Source organism: Uncinocarpus reesii, genomic scaffold, assembly GCF_000003515.1.
Source record: "Uncinocarpus reesii 1704 scaffold_1 genomic scaffold, whole genome shotgun sequence".
In the NCBI taxonomy this organism is placed as follows: domain Eukaryota; kingdom Fungi; phylum Ascomycota; class Eurotiomycetes; order Onygenales; family Onygenaceae; genus Uncinocarpus; species Uncinocarpus reesii.
The window spans coordinates 2,997,233-3,018,622 of record NW_003052500.1 but is presented as its reverse complement, the minus strand read 5'-3'; the positions used below and the strand labels follow the sequence as shown (position 1 = coordinate 3,018,622).

The following is a 21,390-nucleotide window of genomic DNA, read 5'->3' as shown; positions in this document are numbered from 1 at the left end:
TCCGTGACGAACTCTGTATTCGATGACCTTATGACTCTTTTCTGAGATGATAAGATTGACATTCAGTTATTTCGCGATCGTTGTCCCATCAAGTTTAACAATGTAACTCGTCGTCGACTTTCGCGTGTGGTGCAATGGACGCGCCAGTCCCTTCTGCCTCGCACGATCCTCCCGGCATCAATTGAGATATATTAACTAACTAGCCAATCTATTAAATGCACAGCTCAACTCGTCTCCGGAAACTATTCTAAGTGATTCCATCTCAAGCCTATACCCTCTTCCGTCAATTCAATCAAGAGGCATTCTACAACTTAATTCGCCATGGCTTCATATGAAGGTAAGGCATTCCCCGCAATACGCCGCCACGGCTTTGATTAAATTCACACGCTTTCCCTCCCATTCAAATGCTAACATACCTATCTTTCACCAGTCGAACACTCAACAACACCCGATACCGCAGCTGATAATCAACCTCACTCCTCCCCGCGCCACCACCGCCGCCCAGACCTCTCCAGCTTCTTCGCAACCCTCAACGAAATAACCCCCAACCCATCCGAGTCGCGCACACGACCAGACGCAGTCCCCGTGCCAGGCGATGTAAGCGCTGCCTTCCGCTCCCTCGCAGAGGCTTTAGACGTGATCCGACGGGAAACAGAGAGCGGAGGCGATGCGCCGCTGCCCGTGTACGATGGACACCAACCGGAGGGGCTAGGGCTGGCTGGCGAAGGTGCAGACGGGGGTTTGATCGGGCAAATGATTCGGACATTGTTGCAGGAGGCGGAAGCGCCGCCGCGGGAAGTGGAGGGGGTTAGCGAGGGGTTCTGTGATGGTATGTATGGACTACGGTTTGGGCTCGAATACAGTGCTGATGCGGGGTTTTATAGCTCTTGAACGCGTTGCGACTGCTTCGTTGAAGCCTTCTCAATCATGTCCTATATGCAACAATCCGTTTCTGGACGATCCGTACCCGCTTGTCGTTCGATTGCCTTGCCATACGTCGCATCTTTTTGATCTCGAATGTGTGAGGCCGTGGCTTCGCTTGCGGGGTACATGTCCCCTTGACAGATTTGATTTTGGGAAGAAAGAACGGGTTAAGGAGCAGGAAAGAATAGAGAAGATGATGAAGAGGAGAACTGCTACTGAAGAAGATGAAGATGCTGAATGGGATGGCATGTATGGATAATCAGTCTGACAATGAAATTGACCACATGCTACCGAAATTGACATGATTGATGATTCTCAAGCTGATATACCCTGGCTGTATGGGGTTGGTTGGAAGGTTTCTTTCCGTTATCTGTTCCCAAACAGGATGGAATACAGATAGGTTGATAGTACCTATCCAGGTTTAGGGGCGGATGTGAGTAATGAATACCAGTGAAACAAGTACCTGCTGGCTTATCAGGAGTTAACAAACGGAGCCAGACACCCTTAGCAGAATGCGCATAGGATGCAGATCAGGATGACAATACGTGATCATTTGGTTTGCTTTGCACTTTCTACAGCGCAATGCTATGCGACGCTTCTCATCGCCTGGGCGATCAGGTAGGATACTAGTTAAAATACGTGGGAATTCCCTTAGGGTATAATAGCAGAATTTTTAAAAAGAAAAACAAATGATTCCCGTTTCTCCTACCTTCTTATTCCCTCCTTCATCATTATATGCACGCGGCGTTGGGAACCATGGCATCTCCACAAGGCGATGACCATATCGATGCCGAAACGGCGGATTTGATAATCAAGCTTCAAGAAGATGATTTGAAAGAGCTGGATGATCTCAAGAAAGGCAAAGGCCGTGCTGACCAACTCAGTGATGCCGACTTAGCCCAGGCACTCTACCTTCAAGAGCTCCAAAACGGGGCAATCGCTTTTGCAGATAGGCGCATAGCCCAGAGCATTTCCAGCGCGGCGAGTAGCGATGAGGAAGTTCTTCAAGAACATGCAGAACAGGAAACGAACGCAATTCGAGATCGCGAGATTGCCTGTCGACTGGGTGGCATCACAGCGGGAACGGCTCAGCCTCCACAAGCACCGGAACGGAGTGTCGAGAAGAAGCTGGTTTCGAAATTTCATACGCTCGATATCGGATCAAGCAGACAAGGTCACCACGAAGCATGCAACGAGGGGCCAAGCGAGGGGTCCTCATCCAGGATGCCAGCAAATATAAGCCTAGTAGATCCCAAAGAGACGGTCGTCTGTGATGTTTGTGCGGACTCAACACTCGGCGGGGAAGCCAAACGTCTGATTTGCGGGCACATCTATTGTCAAAACTGCCTTCAACGTCTCTTTATGGATTCGACAATAGATGAGAGTCTGTTTCCACCGAAATGTTGTCGACAAGTCATAGACTTCGAGGAGGCGAAACCGTTCCTTTCAGCTGAGCAAATCGAGTTCTTTCAAGGAAAAAAGAAAGAACTCGAGACTGCCAATCGTGTATATTGCAGTTCAGCAGACTGCTCGGCATTCATCAGTCCAAAGACAATAAAACACGGCAAGGCAGAATGCAAGATATGCGGGACGATCACTTGTGGTTTTTGCAAAGCAGAATCTCACGAAGGCGAGTGTCTTGAAGACCCGGCGCTGCAAGAAGTTCTCCGACTTGCGAAAGAAAATGGTTGGCGGTCATGTTTCAACTGCAACCGAATTATAGAGCTGCGTTTCGGCTGTTATCACATCATGTGAGCCTTTTCAACTAGCCCTCTCATCGTGGTCCAAGACTAATATATTTGCGGTCTCGCTTAGGTGCCATTGTGGTGTGCAGTTTTGCTACCTTTGCGGCGACCGATGGAAAACATGCCGCTGCGCACAATGGGACGAGGATAGACTCACGGCACGCGCAAATGAGGTGGTAAATCGAGACCGTAATAATCCTGAGCCGAGGGCTTTACGCGTAGCAAGAGCCGTGGTTGACTTGAGGCAAAACCACGATTGCGAGCGACACAACTGGGCTTTCAGAAGGGGGTCTCAACGTTGTGAGGAGTGCTATGACTTCATGCCAGTGTTCATTTACCGGTGCACTGGATGCCAGCTCCAAGTCTGCCGCCGTTGCTCGCTCAATAGGTTTTAAAAATATCTGGAAAAATTTTGGTAGTGTTGATCCTTGGGACGGTGCAACTAATGCATGAAACAGTCATCATCTTTTTGATAATGGTACCAAAACAAGCTCTAGACAATTGAGAAATTCGCTGGAGGTTTTTGGAAGTGACCTTTATTAGGCTGGCCAGTAGGAGGCCGACAAAAAGAGACCTCGATGAATGGGCCCTTGACGATCCTCATGGTAAGAGGATACCTAGAGGCGTAACCAGATATGTAGGATCATGAAAACTGATAAACAAACTTCATTCGGAACCGCATTCATTAACACAGACCCTGAGGAAGTGTAGTATCGAGTCAATGAAGGCATCCCATAGATACCCGACATGGTCTAGAGTGACTCGCCTAGGGTTAGGTCTTTCTTCTTACTAGGGCCTATTTCCTCTCAGCTCCAGAAGGGCCGGCAGTGGCTGCGTTCGTGTCCTTTTTCCGGATCGCCAGCTTCCCGACTTCGTCAAGAACGGCCTCATAACCACTCCGCTGTAATATTCCACCGTCGTCCTTCATCACCTCTCGTGCCTCCAACTCCTCAACCACCCTTTGATTCTCTCTATTCCCCTCGAGTAAAAATTTAAGACACATGACGGCATGCTCCTTGATGTACGGGTTATGTGCATCGAAACTGGTGCAAGAGAGAATAGTCTCTACTCCATGATACCTGCGAATCTGATTTTGTACCTCGGGGCACTTCCAGACGAGTGAAGAGAGTACTAAAATAACTAGCTTCTTGAGGTTGCGCCATTCAAACTCCGAGGGATCTTCATTGCCCATTGGCGGAGATGGAGCTCGTGATTCTGCACTGACGGTAGCTGCATCTGTGGGCTCCGGGTCATTGGGCTCATACGGTCGTTCGACAGCCACCGGGGCAGCATTGTCGGGCTGCACTGAATCTCTTGGGGCCTGAGTTCTTGACGCGGCAGCAGTGAGGGAGCTCAGGCTCCCCTTGGGAATGCTTGCCTCCAACTCCTTGATCAGAGTAACTAAATCATAGACAATCTCCCACTGTACAAGTAAATTCTTCCATTCCGTGTTTTCGGTGAGAACAGCAAAAAATTCCAAGAACTGGTATACGCCTTCGTAAACACGCTCCATGTCCCACAGATTCAACGGGAAATCTTCTGGAAGGGCATGCCCAGCGCGAATCTGGCCCTGGAGGTATATAAGCGCGCATGTTTCGGGGATAATGTTACCACGGAAGATCGTAAAAATATAGCGCACAGTGTACAAGTCAACTTTGGTAACAGGAACAGAGCTTCGACCAGTCGGTGTTTCTGTAGCCGAAGTAATATTAGGCGGAGAATACTTTGCTCTGAAAATATGCGTAAGGATCTTGATAACGACCGCCTGCGCTGGTGAGATGATATCTTTAGCTTGACCAAAGTCTGAATAAGCGTGCGACATTAAACCGTTTTTAAGAACGGCTTCCATAATCTGCACCATCATTTTGAAGTAGAGCTCGTCATCCGGAAGATCCCATGCAGCGATGAATATGAGAAGCTCCCTAAGTAGATTTCGGCCAGTTTCCTGAGCAAGCAGGATATGGCATCTGACTGCTTGCATGTTTCTAACACCGGGTTGTTGCGGTCCCTTGGGGCCGAAGCTATCAACGATGCCAGCCTGAATAATCATAGGCAAAGCTTCGATTTCTGATGGCCCAAGAACAAGTGGAATATCGGTTAACAATCCGCGCTGCTGATCGCCGGGCCGGCCTCTATAATCGTCTTCGTCGTCTTCCTCGTCTTCATCTTCATCGCCACTCGCATCGGCTAGTCCATCAGTGCCGCGTGAATCGTCGTCACTGCGCATACCACGACGATCTGTGGAATCATACTGGCTATCTCCCTCAACCATATCAGGGGAAGTTTCTTGCAAACGCGCCATCAACTCATCTTTGGCTTCTTGCAGCGTTTCCGCAGCCGACTGAGCAGAGCGCGTCATCAATTTATCTCCCGCAGTCACTGGTGTATTGATTTCAGCTATCGCATCATATTCATCCAAATCTGGCAGATCGGTCCAACAAGTGCGCGGATACCCGGTGGTGGCAGTTCGGTCGATGCTCAAAATAGGCTTCTTCCGCGTTTCTTCTTCCTCTTTGCTTGGACCGCCCTGGCGCTCACTCAAGTCTGCCCAGCCATCGACTTTGGCACCGAGAATCGCAGTAAGCGCGGCACGAATTTCTTTAACTCGTTCTGGGTCCTTACCCATTTGTTGGATCTCCTTCAAATTTCTCCCAAGTAGCTTTTCCATATGATCCTTAATGTTTGCCAATAACAACATGGCAGCTTCTTCTTTAATGGTGGCTGGTTCTCTAGGAAACGTAGAAATCGTTTCTAGTAGGAGGTCCTCGGCGGTTTGATCGTAGAGGGTTCGTAAAGGCGGATTGACCAACCTTTCACCGGCCCTGACAATCGGAGCGACGCCCTGCGGGGTAGCATTCGCCTGATCCAACGGCTCCATGTGGGTGATGATGCTAGATTCGCCATTCTGGTGGTAGCCAAAGAGATCTAACCACAGTACCAATTTCCGGTGCTCATTGTGCATGATAAAGTTGTGAAGAAACTGCAAACAGGTTATCAATAATCTCTTATAGAGACTAACAACCTTCTGCCACCTTTCTTCGTTCCTCGGGTACTCTCCCATCATATCTCTTGCGGTAACTCTAACGCAGGTATCGATCAACATCAAGATGCGCTGGTCAAATCCCTTTTCGGCAGCCAGGTTTTGGGCCCGTTTTGTGGTGGCAAGCAGATTACGTGCGATTGTGCACAGGTCGTTCAGGCGTTCGATATCTTTGACTAGAGAAAAATAATTATAGGCAATTAAATTTGCCGAGGACCCATCATAGTTCGCGCTCGCGGGGTTTTTCCAAGCAAAGGACTGTGACTCGAGTACAGGAATAGCCTTTGTTAACACATCTGTAAGGCCTTGCCATATAGCAGGAGAGAAGCCCAGGTTTTGCCTATCGAAAAGGAGTTAGCAAGGGTAAGAATCCAACAAGGAACGAAATCAAGTACGGCATACCTAACATCGCTTTCTTGATGACTCTTGTACAGGATTTGCTTCCCTGCAAGCAGCATATGCTCCAATCGCTTATCGTCAATCATGCCTCGCGTCTCATAATGGCTCAAAGTCCCCGCCAAAACGACTTTCAAAAGCAGTTCCGGCGCGGTGCATTTAGTTCTATCCTGATTTGATGACTGCTCTGCTGCCTCCCGAGTGAGCGTAGAAGCCATTGTGGCTAAACAGAGGCGGGTTTAAGACAACACAGGAGTGGACGGAGTATGACAGGAATCAAGCTGATATTGCGGTGGTGGTAATGCTTTGAAGAGCTAATTTTGTGATGGATACCGAGTGAAGCGGACAATAGTTCTACCGAGTCCGCCATCCAAGTTTGAACCTTGTACCGTGTACGGAGTAGCCGCTCTAGATCTCTACACGAGCTCGCGGAAGAGATGAAGAAAACTCTGCATCGGATCAAGGGTTTGAAACTGGCGCCTTGGTGGCCGTCCACAGAGCGGCAGATTTTGCAAACTATCATTCATGGCAACTTTTCATAGTTTGACGTTTGGTTCATATACGAAGTACATCGAATCAGCCATGTCTAAGAATCTCTATTTACGGCTAACATTGTGAGCTAGTTGGTAGGGTTTTCGTGGGACATGAACCATTAGCCCGAGTGAGTCCAGCAGATTGGTTTGGAATCCGCAGTCATAGACGTTCACAACTTCCTTCATGCTCTGAACCCTAACCCACCTTGAATCATCCCTAGCAGCGGGATTATCTGGCTGTATAATGGAGAAACGGTCGTCTGTCAGCAGGAAGCCCTCTTTTGGAGGCTGGCCATCCGTAAAGACAAGCGTTTGGTCATTCGCTTTCGGCCATTTAACCTCAGGTTCGATTCTGCTATCCCTTTCATACGGCGTTCCATAAATCTGGCTAGATTCTGCCTTAAAGGCAACGCCATCCGCAACATCATCGCGCCAATCTGACCACTTATCACTCTCATTGGTAGTCATTCCGGCCCAAATGAGGTATCCATGATAACAAAGCATCGCTACGGATAGAGGGGCCGTCAGCGAAGCCAAGAGGAACACAGCACCAACGCGGACGTTATCCGCAATCGCCAGCGTCCACATCTCAAGGTATATCAACCATGGAAGGCCTTTACTCCAATGTCCCAGGGTTGACGATTTGAGAGAGCCTGGATTTAATGCACTTTGCAAGTTCTCATCCAAAATCTGATGTCCTAGTGCAGAACCATATGCCAGTAGCACAGATGTCCAAAAAAGGAGCAAAAGGAAATAGACATAATTGTTTCGGCCAACGCAATTGCGAAGCCAGATACAATGGTGGTCATGCCGCGCAACACATGTGTTACAGATACGGCAATGTTTACTCCGGGCCGGTTTTAGAAATCTGCATGTGCGGCAAATGTTTCCTGGATGGAAAATGATTCGGTCGTATGGATATAGCCGCAGGTGCCAGTCGTGGTTTTCAGGAGTGATTGACGATTTCGTATAAACACTCAAGTAAAGGAATATATAGGGTTGAATGACGACTATCGGTATGAATAGGTGGTGTATCGAGCCAATTTTACTCCATGCAACCGGGAGAAATGCCAACTCAGCGCAGATGAGGAGTGTGAGGAAGAAGACCTAGTATCATATCAACATCACGCTATGTCGAATGGGGTTCTCAACATGCTGCATACTAATACAAGGGAGTGGTTTGTATGAAATAAATACTGTCCAATTTGAGAAGTGTACCGCTTGAACCGGCCGCCGCAAAGGATTGAGTCAAGCGAGCCAAAGAGCCTCGGGGCGCGGATCCAAACGAAACGATAAACAAAACCTATAGGTGTCTTTCTGCTAGCACTTAGTCTCCGGAGTCCTTTGAAGCATAGTTTGACCCTGCTATAGCTTACCTAAACGCCGGGATTCTGCCAAAGAGTGCGAGGAATGTGAGAAGGGAGATGCCCAGAACGACGAGCGTGATGTCCCGAAAGAAGCCCATTTCCTAGAAATGCAAAACAAGCAAAGAGCAGACCCACGGAATATCAGGTAAAAATTCACCCCTAAGAAGACCCCATCAGGTCGTCCAAGGGTCCTTTTCACAACCACCGCCCGAACGAAAGGAGCTGAAGGCTTGCAACAACGCCTTCTCCAGCCGCAATCGAACTGGCCAACTGATGCTGAGTCAGCCACTTCGCTGATGACCACGTGCACACGGGTTTCCCCAGCGCGTCGCGAAACAACGTCGAGGCAATAAGCAGCCGAAGCCAATTGATAATGACGGGATCTGTTGATTTCTAGCCATTACCCTCGGTTTGCATGAGATGGCGACAGGTAGTGACTCCACGCCGCTGTTTAACAACCTAAAGTTCTTCTTATCCGCTACAGTGCCTCAGAGGTCTTGGTGCGCAGACGTCATCAAAGTGAGTGCGACGAAATCGAGATGGGATCCAAATACTAAAGGTTCTACCAGAGTCATGGCGGCAAAATTGTACAGTTAGAAAAACTAGCCGACATTCATCTAGTTGATCATATGAAAAAGGACCTCCCTCCTGGCAGGTTTGGCATTTGACTCCATCATGACTGCCGACTTGGTATAACGGTTCATAGTTACTCTTTCAAATATGTTGACCGTTGTCTACGAGCTGGGAAGCTTCTAGATTTAGAAGAGTTTCGGGCGGGACCCGCTCGTGGCGCCATCCGCCCAGTGGGCTCTACATCAGTGCCCGCGAAAGGACGCAGGACCGGATATACAGCAAAAGATGACCAGATTCTCTATGACTGGGTGAAGCCCATCGAGAAAAGCGGTGGTGCTATCAGGGGAAATAAGATTTATCAACAGCTTGAAGAATTGGTATGACTCATGCATCCAGGAAACCAGCGTGGTCCATGCTTAGTCGGTGTTAGCATCCTCAACATACTTACCAATCGTGGCGTGACCGCTACCTCCGGGTAGTGAAAGATCGCCCGCGGCCAGTTGCAAAAGGGGATACCGCGGGAGCTGCCGCAGCTACAGATCCCCCTACGCCGCCCTCGAGTTCAATTCGAGATGAGCCAGCACTGAACCCATCGGAGGCCGCTCCCGACAGCAACCCATTGCACCGCCTGTCTCATTTTCGGATTCAGAAACAAATGGGCTCCTTCGCGCGGCATCCAAAATCCTGGATATCGACCCAGCTCGAGAGGACGAATTTTGGGATGAGTACGCTAAGTTGCATGTACGGCACACCCCCGACGATATGGAATCCACTACAATTGCTAACTTGATTATCTAGGGTGCACATACATCAACAGAATGGAAAAATTATTTCCATGCATTTGTTCGTCCGAAACACGTTGCAAGGTCGAGGGCTAAGAAAGAAAGCGCCCAGAAATCATCCCCCGCTCTATCAACAAAAGGCGATCGTCAGGCACCACACACTGAAAGGAGCCCAATAGCCCAGAAACAAATGTCCAACGTCACAGAACCAACGCATAAATCTGCGAAACGAACCTTCCGAGAATCTGACGCTTCAAGCGAAGAACGATTGAGAGACAACAAGAAAAAGAGGCGCACGATAACAGGGGGATCTACGAGGGCTTCGCCCAAAACCCCAGAAAATTCCAACAATTCCAGGAAACAGATCATCGATTACCTCGACGAACCCACAGTCTCGAAGCGGGCCGTTCGGTACGAGGTCAGTGAAGCACCTTCACAACCCGCATCTCCACCCGTGGTCATTACCATCGAGGATGATACTGATGATGACACTCAAACTCGTCAAAAATCTACTGAGCCCATCCTCTCCGGTGCATTGACATCTGCGGAACCAGTTCCAACATCCAGTAACACCTCGCAACCCAATGAGCTCTATGAAACAGCACCACAAGTCCAGCCCACTCAAGACATTTTCGCTGACCCCTCACAATACATGGATGACCTCAGTAATTTGCTCCGTCCAACCCTTCCTAGTATTCCAGAGGGGGCACAGTCCAATTCCCAAGCTATGACCGAGGAGGAAAAAGAAGAAATCCAGGAGCTTGACCAATGGATTGAATCAAGACTTAAAACAGGCAGAGCGAAGGACGAAGAGCAGATCATTCAGGCCCTTTCTTATACTTCCATGAACCCATACCTGGCTGATATGGTGCTGGACCGCCTGAAGGAGGGCAGTGACGTTCCAACTGATATTCCTGGAATATGGACAGAGGAAGAGGATCGCCTCCTTGAAACCGGGAATGGCTATGATGTGCAAAAATTGCAGGAGAAACATGGTGCGGAGTATTTCGATATTCGTGGGCAATATCTCATGACGCTGCGGCAAGTGGTTGGACTCGAAGAATAATACCCCGTAAAGGTGCTACTGTCACTCATTAGCACCCTATCCGACATATTTACATGTCCCTTTAGCGGTTTTTACAGCCTGAAAGTGGGAAACTTTCTTTCGGGAAATGAAGCATTCAGTCATCCGCTCTAGGGCTTGAGGTATGCGCTCACTACAAATAAAAAGGAACAATATGTAAGAGACATGAGACGAAACCTTGAATGACAACCAATAGCTCCTAGATTAAATTCCCCATCAAAGCTGAGAACGGGGAACAAGCAGTCGCGCCATGCTACTTAGCCTAAAACGCATGTAAATGACCTCTCCAAACAGGAAAAGAAAAGGAAAATGGGAGTACCAAAACCGATCGAACTATAACAACGGAATAAGCCTTTGCTCAACTTATTGCAGAAAGCTATGAAACCGTAAGAAAAACAACATTGGCTGAAGATAACAGTGTCTTAGCTGTTTGATTGAAATAGGAGTGTCGACAACTTCAAGTCTCAGAATGGACTGAAGTCAAAGGCGCCAGGTCCTGGGGATTGCCAGTGTATTGGCTAAAATCCGAGTCGAACAGATCAATGAGAACTACTCGTCTTTGAAAACCCTGCAAAACCGGTTAGCCTGACCTGCCCAGAAGTCGTTTCCTCACAGTTTAGCATACAGATGATTCTCGTAAAATTTCAACATCTGTTAATTTAGGATTAGCGGATATAGTCATATAATAGGCCTTTGTGGCTTACTTTTCGCGGGCATTTCTCGTAACATTGTCGGAGCGACACCTTTATCTTCTTATCATTGTTCCAGTAAAGTAGGGCATATAGATTATCACCCTCGCGAACAATGGTTTCAACGGCGCGCACGTCCCTGTCCCAGTTATTTGATTTCGGAGTCCAATCTGAGATCTCCTCACCATTCGGCGTTCCGTTTGAAGAGTGACCAAGGGTTTTCGCTTTCTTAGATGTCATCGTCTCTGGCGTTGATGCCGCTCCCACCGATTTCCGCTTCTTTGTCTGTTTCTCAGGACGCCCTCCTATAATCTTGAAATATTCATCCAAAGCCTCTTGCGCACCATCGCTATTCGGGTCAGTTAACGCATGCGCGATTCCTAGAAAGGCATGGGAAAGAAATACAGGTTTTCTTCGGGCTCTAGGGTTATATCTTCGGGCCTTTCGTATCCTTTCCACTTGACTTGGAATAGAAGTTTTTTCTAGTGACACAATTCAGCGGCTGGATAAAAGAATAGCAGGGGAAGCGAGCTCACGTTTTTGCCGAATTCATGTCCAAGAATCTTCTCCACAACGTAACTATCAGCAATAGTTAGGCCTGATAGACTTAGTCCAAGGTTTCTCAACTTACACGCCTTCGGCATCATCGTCGCTTTCAGCTTCACTCTGGTTTGACGCCTCCTCCTTTGGGTCAGGCTTGAAAGGTATCGATTCCCCGCCGGATTCCTCTTCACTAAAATCAACTGCTGCTAAATCAAAATGTCAGTTTCCACTATTCGAATAGCCGTCGCTGGGCGCGCCAGGGAAACTAACGAGGCATTGTGAACGGTCAAACAAGCGGAGCCGGCCTTGTGAGCCCTAGCCGAGATCAAAGGAAGCAGCGGAATAGATAATTACCGTTTAATGAGCAAAAAATATGGTTGATGGAGGATGCGCAAAAACAATCATGGGATCGCAAGCTTCAGCGAGCGAGCTCCTGTTTTGATGATTCCCATGTCGCGCTTTGAGAGAGGGGTGACTAAGCAAGCGTGCGGGCCAGGCTAAACTCAAGTGGGCAACGAGCTCGTCCACGCCAAAATTATCTCCAGAATCAGCAACCTCAGAGCAACAGGCGACAATTGCTCCGTGGTGCTAGTGCTCTTCCCTCATTCCTATCTCTCCTGGCTTGGTTACGCAGTCCTTGAATTGCTAGCTAGGAATCACCGGGCTTTGCAAGGGCTTTAACCGCGCCGCGGTACTATTTCAATATGGCGATGAGTACGGTGCAAATGCCCCTCCTTCAGATAACCCCTGCTAACAACTTTGTTGAACAGATATTGATATGTCACAAGGTATGTAACTGGCGTTGCAGGGCTGAATTTTGAAGAACAATCCGAGATCTGATCCGTTTCCGCCATAGCCTCTGTGGTAAAAGATGAACAAGGCCGACCATTCATAGTTGTTCGAGAGTATGCATACAACCCGTATATCCACTATACAGACCGACCCTAACATGTTTCGTATAGCCAAGGGAAGAAGAAAAGACAGCACGGTACCGATGCCGTTAAATCACATATTCTCGCTGCCAAAACAGTCGCTAGTATCGTCAAAACTTCTTTGGTACCAGTCTCCCCCTTAAATTATATGTGCAGGCTTTGGCTAACTACTATTGCCTTCCTTTCGTAGGGTCCTCGAGGCCTCGACAAGATTCTAATTTCCCCTGATGGAGACATCACTGTAACAAACGACGGAGCTACCATCCTCTCCCAGGTTCGTGCCTGTTCTTTAGTCGTTCCGCGTATTACAGGGCTAAACCGTTTAATATAGATGGAAATTTCGAATCACGTTGCCAAGTTATTAGTAGAGCTTTCCAAGTCACAAGACGATGAAATAGGAGATGGCACAACCGGTGTTGTTGTACTTGCTGGTGCCTTGCTGGAACAAGCGGCCGATCTGATCGACAAGGGCATTCACCCTATTCGGATTGCAGATGGCTTTGATCAAGCTTGTGAAATTGCAGTTTCACATCTTGATAAAATCAGCGACGAGGTTAAGTTCTCTCGCGAGAGTCAAGAAAACCTTTTAAAGGTAGCAAGGACTTCGCTAGGCAGCAAAATGTGAGTGCCTCCTTTCCCCTATCCTAACGCGGGTGAAATTAACTAGCATATGCAGTGTTTCCAAAGCACATGATCATTTTGCCGAAATAGCCGTTGGTGCAGTGCTTTCAGTTGCCGATCTAGAAAGGAAAGATGTCGATTTTGAATTGATTAAAGTCGATGGCAAAGTCGGAGGATCCTTGGAGGATTCACTTCTCGTAAAAGGCGTTATTGTTGACAAAGATTTCTCCCATCCGCAGATGCCTGACGAAGTCAGAGATGCTAAACTCGCAATTTTAACATGCCCATTCGAACCTCCCAAACCGAAAACTAAACACAAGCTTGATATCACCAGTGTCGAGGAATTTAAAAAGTTACAAGAATACGAGAAAGATAAGTTTACCGAAATGATTCAACAGCTGAAAGATACCGGCGCGAATCTTGTCATCTGCCAATGGGGTTTCGATGACGAAGCCAACCATCTACTGCTTCAAAATCACCTACCTGCCGTTCGATGGGTTGGTGGCCCCGAAATTGAATTAATTGCCATTGCAACCAATGGTAGAATCGTTCCGCGATTTGAAGACTTGAGCCCAGAAAAGCTAGGCACTGCTGGTTTGGTTAGGGAAATGACTTTTGGCACCACCAGGGAGAAAATGTTAGTGATTGAGGAATGTGCGAACAGTCGAGCTGTTACCGTCTTTGTCCGAGGAAGCAATAAGATGGTATGATGCTTAGCCCAAATCTGTCCACAAAAAGTGTCATACTAACCTGACCTTTGATATAGATCATCGATGAAGCCAAACGATCACTACATGACGCCCTATGTGTTGTGCGAAACCTTGTCCGAGATAATCGTGTTGTGTATGGTGGAGGTGCAGCAGAAATTGCATGCTCACTTGCTGTTCAAGAGGCTGCTGACAAGGTGAGACAAAACGCAACAACACATATTTTCTAGAAAAGGCAATCTTAACTTGTCTCAAATTCCCTAGTGTCCTGGATTGGCCCAGTATGCCATGCGCGCTTTCGCAGATGCCTTGGATGCAGTACCCATGGCCCTAGCCGAAAACTCGGGGTGGAGCCCGATTGAGACCCTTGCCGCCATCAAATCACGACAAGTCAAGGAGAACAACTCAAGGCTAGGAGTTGATTGTATGCAGACTGGCAGCAACGGTATTTCTGATTTTCGCCTCTTTGATTTGATTAACGGTTACTTACTCCATTGCAGACATGAAAGAACATTTTGTTATTGATCCACTGATTGGTAAACGCGCACAATTACTTCTTGCCACTCAATTATGTCGACTTGTGCTAAAGGTAAACGTTTTCCAAAATTCATACTAGTTATCCTTCCGTCTGTTGGCTAACACTGCTCAGGTCAACAATGTAATTATTGCAGGAGAAGACGAAGAATATTAAGAGCCCATTCATCTTAATATAACTGGGAGTAGAATATGCTATTTTTTCTACTTTTGAATGAATGATGTTTTGCTGGGAGGGAACAATTTTGAATGGATTCCCAGTGATAGATAAAATTACAACTTTAGCTTCCAAAGCTTGCTCTAGATCATGCTGTCAATAATAACAGATGAAATCCAAAAATATATCAACAATGGCAGTATAAATATATATCAATTCCCAATAGAGGAAACATTGAAGAGCAGCTTCTTCAAGGCATTTCGCTGTCCTTGTTCCCTTGGCCCTCTTTCCCCTTCTCCTTCTCCTTTTTCTCTTTCTTCTCTTGTTCCAGAATTTCGTCAACCTCCCAGTTTGCCGTCCGAGAGTACAGAAATCTACCAACCTCGTCATTTTTATTCGCGTCATTCTCGCCATCTTCTTCTGCCGCTTTTTTCCACTTCCTTCCAGCCAAGCGCTTCACGAGCTGATTAGCATCCTGCAAACTGATCAACTTCCGCTGAGCTTTACTATCCCCCGCAACCTCTTGAAGCAGGCGATACAGCTTGTATTCAACGCGATCAGATGATGCGAAGCGAGGCTTATCTTCCTTCTCGCGCTTGTGCACTTCTTCTGGAGGCGGCCTTCTCTGAGCATATCTATAGCGATCATCCTCATAAAGGGATTCATAAATACGAGGAGTTCCGTTCCAGAGTTCTGCGCTGTCACCCCCTTCGATCTTTCTGGTTCCTTGTTTTAGAGACGAGAGGACGACCTCGAAAAGCTTGTTCTCGGCGAGTTCCAGGGGTGTTACACCGGTGGCATTTTCGAGGAGGGCAAGTTTAGGATCCATTTCAAGCATGACACGGACTATTGAGATTAAGTTTCGCCGGACGGCCTGGTGAATAGGATAACTCCCTTTGTCGTCAAGAACGTATAGTTCCTGTCCACCGGTAGCTTCTAGGATCGTCCGCAACATATCCGGTTCTGGGTCACCAGCACCTTCAAGCCACTCCGCCAAAGGTGTTTGCATTCCCCAGGAGCTATATGTCCGTCCTGGCTGAACGCGTGATCTCTGTATTGCTAGCGAGCGGAGCACCTCCTTGTCCAAAACACTGGATAGTGCCTTGAACAACCGGCTGGACTGGAGGACAGCTTTACTGCCCGACTTATTCGGGGACAGAATATAATGAAGCATATTGCGGCCCTGATTATCACGGAGAGTTTGATCTGCTCCACGCTTCACAAGTGCCCTGGCCGCCATTATTTTTTGACCCGCAAACGCAGCGTGCAATGCTGTGATTCCAGCTTTATTCTTAGCGTTTAGGGAACTGGGAACGGCGTCGAGAATCATTTCCACGTGAGCAACGCCTGTTTCCTTGGTAGAGTTACCAAGTACTGCACAATGGAGTGCCAAATCACCTGGTAGCGACGTTAGGACATCTGTATTTGATTTGATAACGCATTGAAGTAGCACTTACGTCGAGAATGCAACCACGATGATAAAACACCTTCAAACCCGCCGGGAACAGTCTCAAACGATTTGACATGCTTATCATCCGCATATGCAGCAGCAAATTCTTTGTACTTCTGCTCCGGGATGTCGCTAAGAAACCATTTGATGGAATCAAGGTTTGTGCTAAACGCAGCACGCAAAAGTAGATTATCTTCGTCCTTGAAACCGTGATTCCATTGCTCGCCATCCTCGGCAGCCCAGTCTTCACGTTTCCTTCCATAGACTGTGAGACCTTGATAACTCTGCAACGTACGTTAGAAAAGATCTGTTTTGCAACACACGGAAGTTCTCAAAATTTTTACCTCTGGTTTCGAGTCAAGCTTTGCACCCGCTTTCTTCATCAGACTTTGGAAAGGGAATTGGGTTCCAGTCTTAGAAATAAGGTAGTCCAGCATATCCGTGTAACCACGTTCAATTGCTATTTTAAATATCGCCGTGGTGATGTGAAGGAATGGAGGTCCAGCCTCATCCTTAGCATCATGATAGTTCGATTTCTGCTCTACCATGAACTTCACCGCATCCAAATCATTTTTCTCCACAGCATAATTGAATAATAAGTTATTTGAATTATAATTTGGCAATGAACATAGCTTCTCCAAAAAGCCCTGAAACACGGGTTAGCACAGAACACGAAATTCGTATAAGGTAAACAAGGTTTACTAACCACACCTGTGAGGTGTTCTTTTCCATAAACGTATGACTGAATGCTAGAGTCGTACCCATTCTTGATACGTTCTGTGAATGCGTCCTTCTTACGGGCTGTGTCAAAGAAAAAAGCCATGTCAACGTTGAAATTAGTGATCACCGCCCACGGAGGAGTCGAGGATTTGACAATACTAGTCAACTCTCGAATGTCATCTATCGTGTGTTGCTGGTCAACGAGGTTAAATCTGACAGAGATTCCATGATCGTCTTCTTTTTCCGATTCCGGTTGAGAACCCGATTCTGATTCGCTTTCAGAATATTCATCTTCCGCGGCATCAACCACAATTTTGTATACCTTACGGGCCGGAACGGTGGTTTTAGGGGTGTATTGGGCTTCGACAATGTCAAGGATGACTTTGGCCAAATCAAAATGACCTCGAGAAACAGCAATCGTAAAGGGATCAATATTCCGCTTGTTTTTGGCCGTGATACGGAGTGGCAATTTCTTTTCGTCGGCATCCCAGGAACCTAGGGTAAGGCTTTTAACCTTCTGAATATCGCCCTCCCACGCAGCCTCGAATCTAAAACATAGGGTTAGCGGAAAAGAAGCGAACGAGAAGTAAACGAGACAGAGAAAAGAGAGGGTGAAGGAAACATACAACTGCATATAGCCAGGATCACTCAATTCTCCAACATCATGGTCACGGAAAATATGAGATATTGAGAACTCCTTCTCGCTGGGCTTCTCTTCGGGGTATGATGATCGGCTTGGTTGGTGCACCTGGCGAGTGCTCTTCTCCTTGAAACCGGGATGAAGTTTGTGGAAGGGTTTTGCGCCTTTTTCTAATAATATTGCCTCGATACCTTCTAGAGACTTCAGTTCAGCCTCCGCCCATTTAGATTTCGCTTGCTCTTTTTGCTGTTTTTCATCCTCCTGCTTCAAATCACGCTTGCGACGTTCCTCAATTACCTGCACCGCAGCCTTGGCTAGTTCCAGTTCGTTTTGAACGAAGTAGTACTCATAACTTCCTTCCACCAGACCCTTCAAGTAATCCGCATCGGGCTTCAAAACCGGAGCTTTGGGAGAAATAGACTTGGTTTGAGAATCTTGGCGTGTTGGATTTCGAAGATATGCGATTCTCCGAGCTATGATATCAAGGACAGTTTGACCACCATCTGAAGAATAGCGACTGGATAGAACGGCGTATGAAGCGCGTGTCATTGCGTTGGGATCGGAGCCAGCATCCAAAAGTGCTTTGATAATAGCGGGACTTCCAAATTGAGCTGCCGCAATAATAGGCTGTATCAAAAAGTTTTCCACTATATTCGCTTTAGTCGACTCTCGGCGTGCCCAGAAGCGTCGAAGACGTTCACTAGGGCCCGAGACACTTGCGCCATGCTCCAGTAACTTCTCAATCATTGGCAAACCCTTCTCTTTCACCGCAGTAAATAAGGGCATGCGTGCTTCCGGTTCATAGTGGGGCAATATAGCTGGGTGATTTATTGCTAGCTGGGCCGCAGGCCCATCCAATTCAAATAGAAGATCTATCAAAGCAGCCTCACCCTCCATCACAATAGAGTGGAAAGCTGTGATATGTTTCATATCGGCCTGTGTACAAGATGCACCCAGCTCTAACATGGTTCGCAGAACTTGTTTTGACTTTTCGAGAGGATGATAGGTGGCCAGAGCCATTGAAAGCGTAACGTCATGGTATGCATGGTGATTTTCCTTTCTCCAGATGATAGGCAGAGAGACATTCGCGCCGAATTCCGTAGCAAGGATGTCAACGATTTCGGCATGGCCATACAACACAGCCAATTGCAAGGGGTTAATTGGCGTATCCCATGAGACCACATTAACATCGTCGTAAAAGTTAGGTTCGTCTCCCTCATCATCCGTTTCCTCGGGGGGGTTCTCCATTTCGGGATTAGACTTATTAACCACAACCATCGATCCTTGAGTAGCAGCATATGCTCCGTCTGTCAAACTTTGAACGATCGAGATATCATCGTCCTCAGGGTCTTGAGACTCAAGCTCATGCTTATCCCCGCTCGATGGCTGTTCTTCTGCGTCTGCCAGTTTATTTTCCGACTTCTCCAGGTGTTCAGATTTGTTCGCTTCGCTCTTTTTAAGAATAATTCTCAAAATTTCTGGATCTCCACGGGCAGCTGCTAAATGAAGTACCGTATATCCACCAGCAACCCGGGCAACAAGCCGCGAACCGGAATCAACAAGGCACTGCACAATTTCAGGCGTGCTACACATCACTGCCAGGTGAATGGGCATTCTTCCAGTGTGGTCGCGTTTGTCAATTTTGAAGCCTTCTTGAGCGCAGCAACTTTTGACGGTTTCCAGGTCCTTGTCCACAATTGCTTGGCAGATACGAACATTGTCTCCAAGGTAGGCCATTTCAGTCCAATCAGTGTCTGTAATTGGGTTGAAACTGCCAATCGCTTGTCTTCCGGGATCATCTTTCATGAACTGAATCTTTCCAGAAATGAATCTCTTGCTCTCTTCTTCGGCAACTTGGATTTCCTCCTCTGTGGCTGGTGAAGGACAAAACCCACAACAATCCTCAATAACATGTTCGACAGCGCCGAAGAAGGCAGGATGCCTATGCAAGTTCACGGTACGCTCTTTTGATTTGTTCCATTCGGCATTGAGAAGGAGATCCTTTTTGTAGAATAATCGTTCAATCTATATCACGCATAGTCAGCAACCATAAAACCAACAATTTCCCATTCGAGTTGGAGATAAAGCTGTTACCTTTTTAGCGGTGTATTTCGGTCCATAGGGGATAGTAAAAGTGTGATAGTTGGAGACATCTTCGTCTTCGACCCATTCTGCCACATCCTCTGGCTGATATTCTTTCAGGTTCCCATGGGGGTTGCGATAGAATTTCTCTTTTGTTGAAGGTGGTCTGTCACGCTCAGCGCGGCGTTGGTCAACGTAGCTGTCTCTAGCACTAGCGGTTGGGAGTTTCTCCATCACCAGAAGGCGAGCCAATCCCACCACATGAGTAAAAGATCTTTCAAGGATTGTTGGATCAACTTTCGAACGATCTAGTTTGGGCCAGTATACTTCGAACCCACGATGCGAGTACTTGGCAAGCCGGTTTTCGTATGACGGAGATCGTCGAGTCAAATCAATGGTATTGGCTTGTGTCACGAACGAAGCCAGCGCCCGAGGGCTCATCCACACCTGTGAGCCATCAAAAGCGGTACAAGAGCAGTCCACATCAAATCCTGTCAGGATCTCAGACACGCTCTTATAGAGGCGAAGGACAATTTGAACATGGCGTGTAGGGTATTTTGAAACGATGGTCAGCGCATTCTTGGTTCGAATAACCTATTTCGAATCGTGAGCTTTGGAAGATTAGGGATATGATGTTTCCGTACAGTTGTTTCCTCCAGAATACTATTCCTGATACTCGTCTCAATCTGCTTGATCTTTGCGATAGCCTGCTCTTCGTTCAGGCCGTAAATAAACAGATCAACATCTGAGGCTGGAGCAATTTTTTCGTGATAAAATTCCCTGTGATCACAATTAGAAACGGTAACAATACGGAACAGCGAGGGGATATATCACGACTTACCTCTGAGCCCTACGGGAAGATTTGACTTGTCCAGAAAGAGGCAAGAGACAGGTTGTCACGGCACTCCCGGCAACGACGACATTGCTCCAGTCCAAATCGACCAGGGAGGATTCAGAAAACAGCCTAAAGTTGTCCTTGAATTCACGGAGCGAAGGCACAACGGCAGGGGATCCTTGATCCCTGCGGAATGCGGTGCTTAATGGAAGAATATACTTATCGCTCTCCGCGGGAGACTCCTTTTCCAAATCTCTAGGCTTCACCTTTAGTTGGCCCTCGTGGCCAGTGTATACAGGTACAACATTGATATGAGGGTCTGCAACGACCTTGTTCTCTGGCTCTTGCGCGAAAATCTCGCGTAATTTGGATTCGTAAAGGTGGAAAGGCTTCAGAGCGGTTTCATTCAAGATATCAGGACGGGTTTGTTTGCCCAGGTAAGGAACAAACTCAGCCAACGGGACAGGAAGACTTGGAAGCTCCATTGCTCGTTGATGTTTCGCAGCAAAAGAAAAAGAACGACACAATTGGGTTATGGGGATTAGAGAAAGAAATTTGCAACACATTAATTGAGAAATGGAAGATGGGCGAGGAATGAAGTCGATGGACGTCGGCTACCGCAGCTTTTTGAATGCTTTTGTCCACGCCAAACAAGCTCGACGTTGAGGAGCTAACGCCAGGCAACCGTAGGCACCATGGTGGGGAAAACGAGGTGAACGAGCAAAGACCCCGCAGGTAGTTTTGACAAGCATCTCGATTAGTTTGACCATTATTGAAAAATGCCGCTGGCGCCTAGTATAAACGATGCTAGAATCACTTCTGAGCAATGAAATGATGTTGGTCGTCTGGGGGGCAGCTATCCCCAGGTCTTGGCATCCAGGCAACATCCCCACATGGACCAGCGCTCTGCAAGCAACGATCATGGAAGAGGGATAGGCGAGATAATCTCGCGGCTGGTCTGTTTGCCTTACTTCTCCTCCTATCCAATTGGCCGTGGACAGCTAAGGAGTTGAATAGAATACGTGCATCAGTCCCT

General features: G+C 47.5%; 7 protein-coding genes across 7 annotated transcripts; 4 read left to right on the top strand and 3 right to left on the bottom strand.

Moving 5' to 3' along the window:
* Positions 1-321: 321 nt before the first annotated feature.
* UREG_01221 (uncharacterized protein) lies at positions 322-1,183 on the top strand (the record flags this gene model as incomplete). The annotated part of the gene is made up of 3 exons (XM_002541659.1): positions 322-337; positions 431-829; positions 885-1,183. The coding sequence occupies 3 exons, from the start codon at positions 322-324 to the stop codon at positions 1,181-1,183; spliced, it is 714 nt and encodes a 237-aa protein (XP_002541705.1).
* Positions 1,184-1,680: 497 nt separating this feature from the next.
* On the top strand, positions 1,681-2,679 carry UREG_01220 (uncharacterized protein; the record flags this gene model as incomplete). Its single annotated transcript, XM_002541658.1, has 1 exon — positions 1,681-2,679. One exon carries the CDS (start codon positions 1,681-1,683, stop codon positions 2,677-2,679), a length of 999 nt encoding a protein of 332 aa, XP_002541704.1.
* A 786-nt stretch (positions 2,680-3,465) lies between these two features.
* Positions 3,466-6,323, bottom strand: UREG_01219 (uncharacterized protein; the record flags this gene model as incomplete). Its single annotated transcript, XM_002541657.1, has 2 exons — positions 3,466-6,049; positions 6,112-6,323. The coding sequence occupies 2 exons, from the start codon at positions 6,321-6,323 to the stop codon at positions 3,466-3,468; spliced, it is 2,796 nt and encodes a 931-aa protein (XP_002541703.1).
* A 1,446-nt stretch (positions 6,324-7,769) lies between these two features.
* On the top strand, positions 7,770-10,426 carry UREG_01218 (uncharacterized protein; the record flags this gene model as incomplete). Its single annotated transcript, XM_002541656.1, has 7 exons — positions 7,770-7,816; positions 8,010-8,150; positions 8,490-8,524; positions 8,627-8,660; positions 8,712-8,955; positions 9,009-9,303; positions 9,396-10,426. 7 exons carry the CDS (start codon positions 7,770-7,772, stop codon positions 10,424-10,426), a joined length of 1,827 nt encoding a protein of 608 aa, XP_002541702.1.
* Positions 10,427-10,993: 567 nt separating this feature from the next.
* Positions 10,994-11,953, bottom strand: UREG_01217 (uncharacterized protein; the record flags this gene model as incomplete). Its single annotated transcript, XM_002541655.1, has 6 exons — positions 10,994-11,012; positions 11,070-11,095; positions 11,149-11,482; positions 11,670-11,696; positions 11,765-11,876; positions 11,947-11,953. 6 exons carry the CDS (start codon positions 11,951-11,953, stop codon positions 10,994-10,996), a joined length of 525 nt encoding a protein of 174 aa, XP_002541701.1.
* Positions 11,954-12,380: 427 nt separating this feature from the next.
* Positions 12,381-14,627, top strand: UREG_01216 (T-complex protein 1, epsilon subunit; the record flags this gene model as incomplete). The annotated part of the gene is made up of 8 exons (XM_002541654.1): positions 12,381-12,464; positions 12,799-12,882; positions 12,940-13,229; positions 13,285-13,933; positions 13,996-14,133; positions 14,201-14,360; positions 14,437-14,525; positions 14,553-14,627. 8 exons carry the CDS (start codon positions 12,381-12,383, stop codon positions 14,625-14,627), a joined length of 1,569 nt encoding a protein of 522 aa, XP_002541700.1.
* A 250-nt stretch (positions 14,628-14,877) lies between these two features.
* Positions 14,878-20,839, bottom strand: UREG_01215 (uncharacterized protein; the record flags this gene model as incomplete). Its single annotated transcript, XM_002541653.1, has 8 exons — positions 14,878-16,025; positions 16,085-16,361; positions 16,422-16,724; positions 16,784-17,345; positions 17,424-19,462; positions 19,532-20,113; positions 20,164-20,299; positions 20,361-20,839. 8 exons carry the CDS (start codon positions 20,837-20,839, stop codon positions 14,878-14,880), a joined length of 5,526 nt encoding a protein of 1,841 aa, XP_002541699.1.
* Positions 20,840-21,390: the final 551 nt, after the last annotated feature.